The sequence below is a fragment of the Barbus barbus genome (genome assembly GCF_936440315.1).
Source record: "Barbus barbus genome assembly, chromosome: 40".
NCBI lineage: Eukaryota > Metazoa > Chordata > Actinopteri > Cypriniformes > Cyprinidae > Barbus > Barbus barbus.
In genome coordinates, this window is record NC_136718.1 from 15,199,230 (window position 1) to 15,215,607 (window position 16,378).

The 16,378-nt window shown below is 37.1% G+C and overlaps 1 protein-coding gene across 1 annotated transcript in view; it reads right to left on the reverse strand.

Annotated features, from left to right (window-relative positions):
* Window positions 1-16,378, reverse strand: part of LOC306859532 (low-density lipoprotein receptor-related protein 1-like) — a 127,563-nt gene that overhangs the window by 79,242 nt on the left and 31,943 nt on the right. The window contains exon 3 of the mRNA XM_079400592.1: window positions 9,833-9,970. Within this exon, the coding sequence (XP_079256718.1) occupies window positions 9,833-9,970 (138 nt within the window). The remainder of the gene's footprint in view (window positions 1-9,832; window positions 9,971-16,378) is intronic.

Sequence of the window (16,378 nt, forward strand, 5' to 3'; positions counted from 1 at the left end):
TACATTTTATTTATTTAAAAAAAAAAAAAAAAAAAAAAAAAAAAGGCAAATGACATTCTGTGGGTGGATGAAACACTGAATAATTTTTTGAACTGAATCATTGAATCAAACCATTCTAAATACCTACTGGCTACTGTCTTTAAGAATCTTAATAGTCAAATAAAAATAGCATTAAAATTACGGAGTGTCTATTTACACTTAGTGCAAATAGCCCGCCTTGTTGGCAGAGGCTATTTACACTAACTCCGCCCAGCAACGTGTGATTAGGATAGTCAACATTATTAAACATACAGCTCTGAATCATCAGCTCCAGTGGCGCAGTTGGCAAAGTGTGTGCCGTGGTCTTTTTGACGCGATCGACCCTGGTTCGAACCCGCCTTTTGTCGAACTATTTTTTCTCCCTTTTCAAATCTCATATCACATTGTAAAAGCATTTATTTTCAATAAAAGTTAAGGAAATAACCAAAAAGTTGAAAAGAAAGTATCGGGTAGGGTTAGGGTAGGTGTAGGGAGGGCTTTATTGTACCAAAAAGGTGGCATCCATTTAATAATTTGAATAAAAATTATAATTTACACTCAATGCGTTATTATTGCATGCTGTTTTATAATGTAATAAAATACTGAAGTGCAGATAATTGCCACTATTTGCAACAAGTAGTACAAATAGCAGAAAATCCTGCTATTTTAACAATGTAAATAGAATCTATAGCTATTTGCACTTAGTATAAGTGTATATTCACTATGATAATTTTATATCAGCAACAAAATAATATTAAATATATTGTAAAAATTCAAAATACTGCCCAGCTTTATTTTCAAGCAGGTCATCTAGCTTTTTCAAAGTTGTTTTTCTAGTTAACCAGATAAACCAGACCACCCTGACACCACCCCCAAACAAATCAACCTACAGCTGGTTGACCAGCTACTTAAAACCACCAAGGATCAGCCTTAGTCTGTTATGAGTGTCTCTCTGACATACCTGCAAAACGTGACATTTGGTACTTGATATTTGTGAAAACGGCTTGTTGTCGTACGTGATTTTCATGCGTGCTGTGTACAGTGAAAAGCCTTTAATGCTCTTAGAGATGCCTTTAGGACGTCTTGGCAAAATATGAAAGCACAACAGGGGCTTCACTGCTCAAGCAACCAAAAACACATACACACTATGATTAAAAGGTTTGACTGGACACAGATGAGTGCACTTGGTTTTATACTGTGGGTATTGCTGTCCTGCCAAACACTGTATCACTGCCCTCCAAACCCTGTGTGAACTCAGACTGTGGCTTCGCTCAGACAAAAAACAAGTCTCCACGTGCCCGCCGGATACACACAGGTCTGGGAAAGCCACATCCATCAAAACAGCGATTTTGTCTGATATGTTAATGTGGGAACGGTTCAGGGAAGTACAAAAATCACAATGGTAATATTTACTTAAGGAATTCCTTTATAATCCTACAGGATTTTTATACCGGGACCATCCGTCTCAGTTGATCTGATCACAAGGTGTAATTGTGATCTTGTTAGGTGCATCATGATCAAGTTGCTCAAAAAAAGTTTTAAATTTCAAATTAAATAATATGTTACAAGATCTTTCACAAAAAAATCTGATCATAAACGGTCACTGGAGATGCATTTGAGACAGAAAATCAGTCAAAAAAAATAAAGAATATTGTGAAATATTTTAATTTATTTAAAAATATAAATTTATTCCCGTGACAACAAAGCTGAATTTTCAGCAGCCATTACTCCAGTCTTCAGTGTCACAAGATCATAAATGACAGAAAACTAGATGAAAAAATGCCACCAAAAGGCATTCGGTCAATTATGATTTGGAGAACCCACAATGTTCCAAGTCCAATTGGCCCACAATGCATTGCAAATCCCCTCCTCTCTGTCCTTTCTTTCTCCTACAGAGACTCAACCACACAAATGTACGCACAGGGACAATGAGAGTCCTCATCACACAAAAGCCTGTGGCACTGAGGGGTACAATGGGGCTTTTGTGGAATGTGTAGAGAGGAAGATGTACAGGCAAAACACTACGGCCTGTATCGAATCAATTCCCCCATAGCATCCAACCACAGCTCATACACTGACCTAACACCCACAAACTACTCCAAACAGAGCTGAGGTGGTTCAGGGCGTAGCGTTGGCTACCCAAAAAAACGATCAGGTCTAGACAGAGTCTGCAGACTTTTTCTGTATTTTCTGTGCTGATTTTGAGGGGAAATTTTGCAGAATAAATTTAAAGGGATAGTTTACCCAAAAATTCACATTCCAAAGTTGTTCTAAACCTGTATGAATTTCTTTCTTCAGCTAAATACAAAAGAAGATATTTTGGAGAATGTTAGTAACCAATTAGTTTCATGTCCCTATTAAATTCCATAGTAATTTTTCCATACTATGGAAGTCAATGGGGGATCAGCAACTGTTTGGTTATCCACATTCTTCAAAATACCTTTTTATGTTTAACAGAAGAAAAAACAGCAACTTAGGTTTGGAATAGTCTCAGCCTCAGACGTCACGGAACGTTGGCAAACCGTCTGATGCATATGGCACACATAGCTGGAAACACTTCAGGAGTTTCGAAGTCATCATCGGATTGGTTAAATTATACAGGATTTCCGGGAGACATGTGTGTTGCGTTCTTTAATGTTCCGCCTGAAAACAAAGATGCCGTGACGCCAAACTCCCTCATCGAAGAAGAAAGCTGTCGTGTTTACAACTGTGGCAATGAGCAATTATCAGTATCAACTAAACTTTCAATTTCACGGCATAGAATCTTTAAATATGTCCCAGAGTTTTACACACCGGTCTGTTAGTGTGGCAACATTACCACGCCCCTAAACATGACGCGCCACAAAACGAAACGTGATTGGTTGCTTTACCTGTTGGTCAAATGGCCTCTTGGATGGATCTTGGCCATTCAAAGCAGAAAGTTCCCAGACTTTCAGCCGTCAGTTTGAAGGTCTGGCTACACAAGACTAGGTTTGGAACAACTTAGGTAAAATGTGTGTACTACACTTTTCTGAGTAGCTGAAAGTATTAAGGAATTCAAAAATTTAATAATTATGAACATTCAAAGTGTGACATAACATCTGCAGGACTTTCTGCAGGCACAGATTTGACATGGACCTAGTCATGCCATATCATTAAAGGAATGTTTGCTGGTTAAATTCCAGTTCAGCAGCAGAGTTTGTAAAAACAAACTTAAAATGCACTGACAGTTAAGGATTAAAATGGAAATGTATGGACCAATGTACAACACTTCACCCATTGATGTCTATTGTAAGTCAATTTTATCAACACTGGGCTTCTTTTGTTTATTTTACGAATTGAGGTACAAGTCTAAACAGTTTCTGAGGTATGTCACAAATGTAGTCAAAAGATATTCATCTGAATATAAACACACCTTTAGAGTTTCTGAACCAGGGGACCTCAGCAAACTTCCAAGAGGCCACAAGGTGACAAAATTATTTAAAATAGGACAACCAAAATTATTTAAACTAGGTCTTGTAAAAAGTCTTGGGGCCTTTGAATATTCTTGAAGACAATGTGGGGCTTTGAAGTTAAAACGTTTCTCTTGAATTCCATGAAATCAAAAGAAATCCCATCATTTGTGATCACTGGATAATCTTTTTTTTTTTCAAGAGATTCCACAAAATAGTAATGGACAATTTTTTGTTGATTTTTCCAAAGCACAATTTTAAAACCACTGACACTTCCCGGTTTTCCATACCCATTGAGATGCTGGGGATATTTCTTTAAGCAAGAATTTACCTCCAATTGGCAAGTGCAGTTTCCAATTCCCACAGCCATGCCTTGCGGGTATTTAGATTGGTATGCAAACCACGCGTTTGTGGTTTATTGGGGCAACGAAAATTTTTTTTCCAAGGATCATTTCAAGCAACCATAAGAGTGCAGCCAAAATTCCATTATAACTAACAGTGAAGTGCTAAAAAAACAAACAAAAAAAACGATACAGAAAGCGAGAAAAATAAAGAGCGAGGCAGAGAAGGTTTAATACCACAACACAGGATCTCTCGAAGACGACAGCTACAAAAACACTGGCAGCCAGTCCTAAAATCAGTGTTCAACCGCACCATATGTGAACCACTCAACCTGTTACAACACTACTATTAACAGCAGGTCCAGGATCAGATCTGTTCCGTATGTCAGGAGCAGGAAAACTTCTTCAGAAACATCTTGTGTTACTGAACATCCAGCTCTCTCCTTCTCAAGCACATCCTGCATGCTTCATGAGGAGAACAGGAAATGGCTGAAAATTCATGCTTCCCATTTTGGCACTTGTGATTTCCATTAATATTTCAGTTGACGAGTGGGAGACCAGGCCAGTCTTGGGGAATAACTAACTATAAGCAGAGATAGCGTGACAGCATTGAGCACAGCTGTTCCAGTAAAAGCTAGTTTATACAACAAGTAGCGGTAAAGCGTTACAAAACTTTTTTTTCCTATTTGTCACATTTACTCACACAGCCTTATAACCGAGCAAACTGAGGCACTAAACAAACACATTCCTAAACTCTCAAACAGCTTTGGGAAGTCAATTCATTCATTTCAGTGAGTTAGTCAATTCAGACTGCTCCATCAAAATGTACTGGTTAAAAGTGATTAATTTTTGATTACTCGCTTGTTTTCCTACAACTCATTGTGAACTATTTTATATAGACTTCTGTGTTCATTTTGGATTTAGCTCTACTGGTGAAGAAAATTAACTATTATGCCACTCTGCAGCAAAAAAAAAAAAAAAAAAAAAAAATATGGATCTGTGCATGCTTGTTTGTGTGTGTGAGACTGCATATGCGTGTTTGGTAATAATTGAGAACGGGGGGATTTTTTTTCTGACAGCAAGAGTTCTTGTCAGGTCAGGGGGTTGATTAACTTTAGCTTTGGTCTATGTGTGGTGTGTTTGTTCAAGAATGATTGGAAAAGATATGAGCAAACCTTTCAGTAAAAAGCAGTTTTGGGACATGCACACACAAACAAACCAATATTGAAGTTCACTGACTCCTAACCAGACAAAAACTCTTGTTGTGTTTGATATGAGAGTGTCCTCAAGATGAACTCAAATGGCTGAAACCAAAACAAAAAAAAAAGACATTAATTATCCTATTTATCTGAGCAGGTACACCATCCAATCAATACTCCTGATCGCCCGCCCTGTTCTGTCACAATAATACGCAGATATCTGAGCCAAGCTCATCCATCAGTGCAGTGAAAACATTGTGAAGCCTTACAGCAGAATAGAAACAAATGGATAAGCCATTGCCCAGATTGATATGCTGTTGCCAAAGCTGAGCTCAGATAAAGTTGAAAGGCAGAGTGGAGTTTGCCAATAGCAGTGCAAAGTTCTATTTTAAAGGCCTAATCGTTCTTGTAAGTGCTGCGTATTTGCCTGCGTGTGTGCAGAGCCTCCTGTGTGAATAGGTCAGCTAAACATGAGCAAACAGAAAAACGGGCTGCTAATACGAGGTTAACAGAGTCATAACATGATAAACACAGGCATTGTGGCCACATTAGCAGATAAAGTCAATGAAACTGCTTTCGCAAACCATTTAACCTACAATGTGACATATTTCTAAAAGAAACAGGATATTCAATGCTGAAAATATAGGACAGCATTATTAGGACAGCAGTAGTGAAATGTAGTCAGGCTGAAGGTGATGATTTATAAGTATTTTTTTAAGGCTGTGCAAGCTATTGCATTTGGGTGAAAGATTGTCAAGACAAACAAAACATGAAACTGATTAATAGTGCACATGAAGGAACCTGCATTAAGAAAGTAAATAGGGTCATTTTAATTTCATGTTGATTTATTAGCGAATTACGAGTAGCTTAACAATAAACAGTTCAAAATAGGCAAGTCAAAATCCAGCTAACCATCTAATAGTAGCCAGCTACAAGCTATTAACTACACTACCGTTCAAACGTTTGGATTAGTAAGGTTTTTGGGTTTTTTCACCCTCAACAAAGCTGCATTTATTTGATCAAAAATACAGTAATCAGTAATATTGTGAAAAATATTACAATTTACTTTCTATTTTAATATATTTTAAATTGAATTTTTAATCGTCATTACTCTAGTCTTCAGTGCTTCATTATTATAACATGCCAATTTGCAGCTCAAGAAACATTTCTTATTATTATCATCAATGTTAAAAACAGTTGTGCTGCTCATTATTTTAAAGGAAACTGATACATTTTTTTCAAGATTCTTTGATAAATAGTTCAAAAGAACAGAATGTTTTGCAATTATATGCTAATTGATGCTAATTAATAATGCTAATATGTAAATTAAACTAAAAAATACTCGCAACACACTTAAATTATGACATGAACTGCAAAAATGAATCAAACTTTGTGACTCTAAATAAGAAGACGCTCACTGCAAATTAAAACAGGTAACGGCTTAAAAAAAGTTAAACTACAGTGAAACATTAGTAGTAGTAGGTCAGCAGCCATATCACCCTGTAGCCCAAGACTGGTTGCCTACTGAAGCTAAGCAGGGTTGAGCCTGGTCAGTACCTGGATGGGAGACCTCCTGGGAAAACTAGGTTGCTGCTGGAAGAGGTGTTAGTGAGGCCAGCAGGGGGTGCTCACCCTGCGGTCTGGGTGGGTCCTAGCGCCCCAGTATAGTGATGGGGACACTATACTGTAAAAAGCACCGTCCTTCGGATGAGACGTTAAACCGAGGTCCTGACTCTCTGTGGTCATAAAAAATCCCAGGATGTCCTTCGAAAAAGAGTAGGGGTGTAACCCCGGCATCCTGGCCAAATTTGCCCATTGGCCTCTGACCATCATGGCCTCCTAAACATCCCCATATCTACTGATTGGCTTCATCACTGTCTCCTCTCCACCAATAAGCTGGTGTGTGGTGGGCGTTCTGGCGCACTATGGCTGCCGTCGCATCATCCAGGTGGATGCTGCACACTGGTGGTGGATGAGGAGATACCCCCCTTACTATGTAAAGCGCTTTGAGTGCCTTGAAAAGCGCTATATAAATGTAACGAATTATTATTATTATTATTATAGTGTAGTTAGGTACTTGAATTACTTGTATTGCTAGCATAATGAATTCTACATTTGTAAGCATCCACATACATAAATGTCACCAGGTTTCCCTGTCTTATCTGTAAAGTCTCTGCCAGTAAAATGAGCTAATGCTCTGCAATAAAAATGTTCCTTCACTCTGTTGTGAAATAATCCATTTTGAAGAGTCAAAAAAAAATTTAGCAAATCTGCAATTAGAGCTGACCAGAGACATTTTCGTACAAATTTTCAGTGTGGCTTAAAGTTTGAAAACGATAAATCTCCAGTTCCTCATCAGAAAGTTGTTTTGGTGTCTTCATAGCGGGAGGAACTGGACAGACCTTGAAACATCTCCGAGAGGCTTTAGTACAAAATGATTAAATCAAGACTGAGGGGAGCCAATTAAATCTGCCTGGAGGGAAAACACAATCAAACCGGTTCCCAGTTCAGTGAGGGGTTGAATTTACAAAGCCCATGATAAGATGATCCAGACTAGCACGAGCACGGCTGATATCAGAGGTCGGCAGTTCCCATCACTGATTTCTTGATGCTGACCCTCTACATTGTTAACATAGCAGTCAGATGTATCACACACAGTAATAAATTCGAGCCTGCCTCCCTCTTGCCCAATTTGTCAACAAATCTGTGATATTACTTAGAAATACAGACTGACAAAGTGTGTTTTGAAAACACCGGAGCTGCGTTTCTTGCACAATCTCCACATCTGTTCAGGGGAAACAGCGCAATGCTTGTGAAACGGTAAACCTTTCTGTGAAAGCAGGAGCAAGCAAACATCCAACAGGAAAGGCATGTGAGCATAGGTTTGTGTGCGTTCTGTGCATCTGAACGCGAGGGGTTCGTGTGGAAGAGTGGGTGAGTGTTTACCTCTGGGTTCAAAGGGTCGGCATTTGAGCCGGAGGACAAGTGAAGTGTGTGTGTGTCTAGGCTTAAAGCACTGGACAGAAGCCAGGTCAGGAAGGTACATTATTTATTATTCTGCCTTTAAAACCTCAGGCCCAGACTGTCTTTTTAACATTCCAGCAGTATAGGATGATAGCAGCAGATAGACCTGGACTAACATTACAGGGATTTATTTGACCCCAAAGTCTAAGCCTTCCTTTTAAAATGAGATTATCTGTCAGTCTGATTTCTTTCAATTACTTGCTAAGTGGCCGGATCAGTACTTTAACGATACAGGTCAGCCGGATGAGACTGCGTATCTCAGGACTTTGGACACAAACAAGATGAGTGCCTGATATCTCATGTGAGCATGATACTAACCATGCTCCGGAGCCAAACCTTTGTGGACACAGGAGTTTCAAACACAGATCTTGGCATGACTGCCAATAAGTATGATATCTCTGTCTAAAAGACAGTCAGAGCCCAAAATACAAATATCTTCTGCTGGAAGAGATTTTACTAGCAATGAAAAATGTAAAATAAAAAAGGCTAAGAAATGTATCATGGTTTCCACGAAAATACTAAGCAGCACAACTGTTTTGAAACCTATTCTCAAGCAATGGCATAACATTGAATGAAAATATTTTGATTGAACTGTCAAAAGACAACATTAGACAGCATTTGCAAACTATAAACTCATGTAAACCCAAGTACTGTAACATTGTCATATGGAAACATTCATTGTGAGAATGTAGAGTGGGTCTGGATATGATCTATTGGGATTTGACTGGATTTGTGAAAAGTGTACAAATGAGGGTATGTTTCTCCACCCACCCAAACAAAAGAAAAAAAGGCAAACACATTTTGAAGAAATATATTTTAAAAAAATCATTCATAATAATAAGAAATGTTTCTTGAGCAGCAAATCATCATATTCAAATAATTATAATGATGTAACGGTCAAAACTGGAGTAATGCCTGCTAATCTAGCTTTGCTATCACAGGAATAAATTATATTTTGAAATATATTCAAATAGAAAATAATATTTCACACTGGAATATAATGCAAAACAATATATTATAATATTATATGTAATTTTAAATAATGTTATTAATTATATAATTCCACCATATTGTTAATAATACTTCCAAAATTAAAGGCTGGAATACACTATGTGACTTTCACCCAGATTTACATTCTGGAAGAGTCAAAACTAGTTTCCTAAAGTCAGAGATAGTCAACAGATTTTTGCATGTCGGAGTTGACTGAAAACTACATAGCGTATGAGGGGCACAGACTCTGATTTGTTAACGTTGGACTATGATCACATCCAATAGAAGGATTAATGTATGAAGCAAAGTTTTAAAGCATAATATGGCAGAAATTAAGCATTTAAGAAAAATAACCATTTTATTTTATAGGCTAATACCACTGTAAACTTTCACCACTAATAAGCCACCTTGTCCCACTCTGCGACCCACAGTTTGAAAACCCCTGCTCTAAGTGCATTTGAGCCTAAAGCCACTCAAGCCACAACCATTTTGACAAAAGTTCATCTGTGCCATATTTAGATATGATACCTAGATTTATGTATTTGACAGAACAGCACTGCAAGTCTGCAAGTCATTAGACGACTTTCACAATCAACAAATTTAAGATTGTTTGAGTGAAGAACATACACACATGGTGATGATTTCATCAGCCGGACCAAGAATCTCTCATACTGGTTGACAGTATTAACTAAAACTAGCACTGATTAAGTAGAACCCATTAATCCCATTCCCAACTTCAACTTGACAAAGAAAAATAAAAAGACTTGATGAAAAATAAGTAAGCTCAGCCTCCAGTTCATGATCAGACTGCATTCTGCAAGTATTTTACCTCGACAGTGCGGCCCCTCGTCACGTCCATCCGTGCAGTCCGGGACGCCGTCACAAAGCTTGCTCAGGTGAATGCACACATCTGTTCCTCGACACTCAAACTCATTGGGAGGGCACTGTGACACTTGGGTGTGATGGCCTGCAAAGGTACACAGCAAACAAACACAAGTTAACACACTGCAGCGATACAAAGAGATGCAGCTCCATTCAACTGCTAGTTTAACAAGTCGTGTCTATTTCTTTTAGAGCGTTAACAAAGTTAACACCTGAGTGATGCAACGCATGATAATTTGCACACTACACTGTGACAACAGACTCAATGTGGTAGAGTGTGAGAGCATGTGGATTTGAGTTTAAATGTCTATTGCATCCTTATTACAGTTTTCACCAGCTGTAAAATGTTGTTTTCGATTGGTTCATTTGGTTTCAAATTAGTTTTATGTTACTATTATTTATATACTATTATATTTTGAATTTTATTTTTATATGTTCAGTTTCGTTTTTAGTTTTAGTAATTTTGTTATATGCTTTTGTGACTTCAACTTCTATATTTTAGATGGTTGCCAAGTTTGAGTTTAAAGTGTTTCATCTAATATTTATTTCAGATTTTTCCTATTTATTTATTTTTTTACTTCATTATAACAACAGTGTTCCAAATGTCCATTATACATTATATTTACAGTCTCAGTAACATATTCCAGAAGTTAGAAGAGCAAAAGTCAGTGCAGGCCAAACCAAAAGTAAACTAAGACACTACAAACCCCTAAGTCTCCAGAATAGTTAAATAAAACACACACTCACAAGTTAAAATTGAGGACTAAAAGAAAGAACTATTATCTTTTGTTTAAAAATTTTATTGGTAAGACTATAACTTGCTCTCTCGGCTCAAAAAAACAAAAAGTGAATGTAAACCGCTCAGAGCGTCGCTATTGGCCGGAGCCGTTCTCCCTCCATGCGGCCCACACAGCAAAGCAAATTGTTTGTCTTGGATATTTTTCTTCCACCTCCTCTTTCTTTCTTTCCCTCCACCTCTACTCATAACATCAGCTGACCCATTTTAGAAAAACACAAAAAGGGAGGGGGAAATTCACCTCCCATATAGAAGTGAAGTCTTTTAGCCAGGTTAACGCCGCTCACATTGTACCACGCGACTGCTTCTGAAGGTCCATTAGGTTTGTCTGCTCTCTTAATAGCACATATGTGAGTATCTTCTGGGACGGAAATGAAGGGGCCAACGTGCTTATTTGGTTCATTAAAGCTTGGCAAAAACAGACTGGAAAAAACGTTTCTGTGGGAGGCCCCAACAGAGCTTTAATTTTATACCAAGGGCAACATTACAGCTCTGTTTCAAAACCTAGTGAGCTGCCTATGTAGGAAGCATGTAGAATGTTCAAAATCAATTACGAGGTTCTATCTCTGCCGTAGAAGGCAACTACCTATGTAGGCAGCTCACCAGTTTTTGGAACAGACCCATAAATAAACTTCCATTTTAGCTCAAAATCTCTTCTTAAGCAGTAAAAGCTGAATGAAAATATTTTGATTGAACTGTCAAAGACAACATTAAACAGCATTTGCAAACTATAAACTCATGTAAACTCAGTACTGTAACATTGTCATATGGAAACATTCATTGTTGAGATAAATTAGAGTGGGTCTGGATATGATCCATTGGGATTTGACTGGATTTGTGAAAAGTGTGAGAATGAGGCTATTCTCTCCACCCACCCAAACAAGGGAAAAAAGGCTAGCACATTATGAAGAAACATTATAACGAACATTGTTATATCTTGAGACAGGAATAGGCCAATCTATCCATAACAGTACAATGATTTTGTACTTATGTAACTCAAAAGATCACAATGAATACTTCCGTTTCTGTGATGAAGCAACACCAACAAAGTCCGGATCCAAAAAGCCTCCATCTCTCCAAACCAGGCCATTTAATTGCAACTGCTCCACTAAAATAAGGAAGGAACGTTGTGTACTTCCTCTTCTTCAGCTTCATATTTATGTTTCTGATTTATATCACATGATAGCATCCATCATCTGTTATGAGGGGAGTTAAACCAGTATCAGAGATTTACAAAGCTTTACACAGACCAGAGGTCAGCAACCTTGGAAACTGAAAGAAATTCATCTTAAATTGTATATTTTAAATGTATATTTGCTGCAGAAAAAAAAGGTTGATATGCAAAGTCCTTGCATCGGCATGATTTCAGACTTCCTCCAATCCTTCCTCATGGTTACATAGTCTGTTTAGTTATGTGAAGTGAATGGAAGCCAAACACCCACTGGACAAGTGGGTCAATAAGTATCCAGTGGGTCAGTTTACTTGTCTTATGATTTCTGAAAGATTCTGTGGCTCTGAAGAAAACTCAGCTTGTCATGGCAGGATAAAAAATTTATTTGAATACATTTAAATATAAAACAGCTATTTTAAATTGTAATAATATTTTGAAATATTACTGTATTTTTGATTAAATAAATGCAGCCTTAGTGAGCATAAGAGACTTCTTTCAAAAACTTTTCTGACCCTTTGTCCACCTCTGTTTTATATTGAAGCTTTGAGATTGCCTCTAAGGGTTTGCTGGCAGGGTAACAATTCAAGCAAAGCCTAAATCCAGCTCTTCAAGTTCAAATGTCTCTTCAGCCAGTGCTACCCTTCCGAAAAACCAACCTAAAAGATTCTGTGACTAGCATGAGAAGAGGCTAGTCTGAACAAAACTCACCAACTAATCCCAATTCTGCTTAAATACAACTACTAACTCCAAAATGTGCCCAGAAAGTTTCATAAAATGGAAAAGAAAGCAATAAAGGGTGATTCTGGCATGCAAAAAGCAGTTTTGCAAAGAAGGAAAACACACAGGGGGAGCAGACAGACGGATGTTTCACAATGAGTGTGTGTGAGTGAATTGGGGGCAGATCTCTGTGATCTTGGAGTGAACTGGGAAGTCGTTGGCCGTTTGCTAACCGGAGCGCTCTCATACAGGCGACGACTGCTTCCTTCCTGCACTGTCACTGATACCCTGAAGCACATGCACAAAACACAACAGAGAGCGGGGAGAAAAAAACAAAAGAGAAAGGAGGAGGGGGGAAAGAGAGAGCACACAGAGTGGACATCCACCGATAAACAGATATAGGACTATTATTAGAGAAAACAAGCACTTTAAATAACTAATCTAACCTTCTAACATTTCAAAGAACACATTTAAATAAATGGATAAAACATGTCCAAGACATATTTCAAACCAAAACAAATATTTTACTTAAAAGAAAAGGAATCTGATATTTAGAACTGAAGGGAGCTTCCAATTTCCTATAATACAAAAAAAAAAAAAAAAAAAAAAAAAAGGTAAAAAAAAATACATTTTTATTTCAAAATATTTAAGCATCATTTTATGTTACTATTACATATTGTATGTGTTGTTATTGTGTTCCTTTGTTAACTTCGTTTTTAATTTATGCTTGTATTAACAGCAGGCTACAATTAGTTACATTATAGTGCTTTATCACAATAATGTTCATTTAAAAAAATAAGTAAAACTTCCAGATGAATTATGGCAAAGAGAAAGCACTTAAGTTCTTAATTAATTGAAAAATAATGTAAAAGCAAAAAATTGTAATGCTATATTTAAAAGAAAAAATAGGAAAAATGTATAAAACATGTTAAAATAAAAAAAATGTATATATAAATTAATGAAATATATTTTAAAAAGGTACTATATTTTAAATAAAAAATACATCTAAAATGAACTCAAAATATTTTAAAGGTACTATATTTTATGAAAAAAGCAAGTAAGTCAATCAATCAATCAATCAATAAATCATAATGGTCCTATGTTTTAAGAAAAAAGTAACTAAACTAAATAAACAAATAAATAACATACAAAAATATGTTATAAATATTGTTATAATAATAACAAAGGTAAGATAATTAAACAAATAAATAAATACACATTTTTATAAAAAAAATATGTAACCAAAAGTATTTCCCCCCTTTTTGCTCATCACAAAGTCCACATTGTCATGGCTGGGGCAGATGACTTTGAGTGAAGCTGGGTTCATGCTGTCAAGACGAGCTGTACTTCGGCACTTGAGCGGAGCCACAGGGAGTCTAAATACTATGCAAGCAGACTGTATGTGTGTCTAAACTCATCTTACCCTATCTTTACTCCTAGTTACATAATGACCTCCCATTTGGCTTTCCTGTTGTGCTTTTGTTAATTGTGTGTGTGAGTAAGATGCACCGTTTCCTCCTCCACTTAAAGGGTTTGTTTCTGTCCCTGAGTCTCATTCATGCTACTTTCAGCTCTAATGAACACACCCAGCATCCTGACAGGCCCGTAATAATGTCTGCCTGCACTGGCCCCAGCGGTAACATCCAACACTTCTTTGCCCGGTGCATATTACAAGCATTTTTCACGTCATGTAAAATAAATGCTACAAGATTCAAGCATTTATGTATTTTAAAATACATAAATCATGGTCTAAGGCTTTATTACATTACAAAACAACCTCAGAATTAAAATAATCTGAATTATTTATTAAATAATCTGAATCTATTTATTCCTCCTTCCATCACTTCTTGTTCTGCGTGCTCGCCAAAAAGCTTGATAGCAAAACAAATTGTCCTTGACCTTCCGTTATCTTCACAGCCACACTGGAGTCTTTTTTTGACACTTAATTGTATGCTGTCTTTGACCAGCTGATCCAGGGTCAGCGATGACACACCATTAACCCAGCGTCCTTGCAAACCTTCTGTTCTCTGTTCCCAATAACAGATGAATCAGGTCAGGCGATGAAATGAACCTCTGATCTCGGTTTCTGCTGTCCAGCATACTCATTATAGCCATTAGCCACCAAGGTCATTCCTCAACCGACCTCACATAGTTCATTCCTACACTTCCATTTATTCACATATTCTGCTGTTACACTATTGCTTCTTTATTCATGAATTTCAGCTCTCTCGCTCCTTCTTTCAGTTTCCCTCACTAAAGTGCCAGAGATTGCATTAAACAAAAAAAAAATCCATTTACAAATTCTTAAAAACATCGACCGGTATTTCCAAGTAGTGTCATTTTGACCAAAAAAAAAAAAAAGTACTGTTGCTCTGAAATTTCAATGCAAAGTCCAGTCATTCTAGTGGATCATAAATATTCAAGTTGGTCATATGAATTTGCTACTTTGAGCAACAAAAACCTGATGGTTTGAATGTGACTTCTGTGTGAGCAGTGCTTTTTACATCTCTGCTCTATTGAGAGGAGACAATGTACCTTTCATTTCAGAAATTTTGCTGTGACTCCACCTTAATGAGAATAAATAAATAAATAAATACTAATAAATTAGCTATTTATTAGAACAAACATTTGTGTGAATAGACATTGGTTTGTTAAGACACCAGACTTGTGGACATACTAAGATAATCTTAACAATAATATAAATGATAAAACATAATACACCTTAGTTGTTTTATTATTCGTAGGCAAGTTAAAGGTTAAAGTTTAACAATAAAAAACATTACTATAATTTTTACAATACCTTCTTTGTTTTTCAGAAGTTCAAGAGAATGCAAACATAAAATATTCATTACCAAAGTGTCCACACACACTTCTTGTATTGTTTTCTATTAACTTTTAATTTATTTACTTTTTTTTGTTATTTCGATTTAGTGACTCACTAAATATTCTAAAATAAATAAATAAATAAATAAATAAATGTATATAGTTTATGAAACTAGTTTTTATATCTATCTATATATCCATCTATACATCTATATATCCATCCATCCATATATATTATATACACACACACACACACACATACAGTCAGGTCCATAAATATTGGGACATCGACACAATTCTAACATTTTTGGCTCTATACACCACCACAATGGATTTCAAATGAAACGAACAAGATGCGCTTTAACTGCAGACTGTCAGCTTTAATTTGAGGGTATTTACATCCAAATTAGGCCACGACTTGGGAAGTCGTGGCCTAATGGTTAGAGAGTCGGACTCGTAATCCAAAGGTTACGGGTTCGAGTCTCGGGCCGGCAGGGATTGTAGGTGGGGGGAGTGAATGTCCAGCGCTCTCTCCACCCTCAAAACCACGACTGAGGTGCCCTTGAGCAAGGCACTGAACCCCCAACTGCTCCCCGGGCGCCGCAGCATAAATGGCTGTGTTTACGGTGTGTGTGTGTTCACTGCTGTGTGTGTGCACGTTGGATGGGTTAAATGCAGAGCATGAATTCCGAGTATGGGTCACCATACTTGGCAGTATGTCACTTCACTTCACTTCACTTCACATAATCAGGTGAACGGTGTAGGAATTACAACAGTTTGCATATGTGCCTCCCACTTGTTAAGGGACCAAAAGTAATGGGACAGAATAATAATCATAAATCAAACTTTCCCTTTTTAATACTTGGTTGCAAATCCTTTGCAGTTAATTACAGCCTGAAGTCTGGAACGCATAGACATCACCAGACGCTGGGTTTCATCCCTGGTGATGCTCTGCCAGGCCTCTACTGCAACCGTCTTCAGTTCCT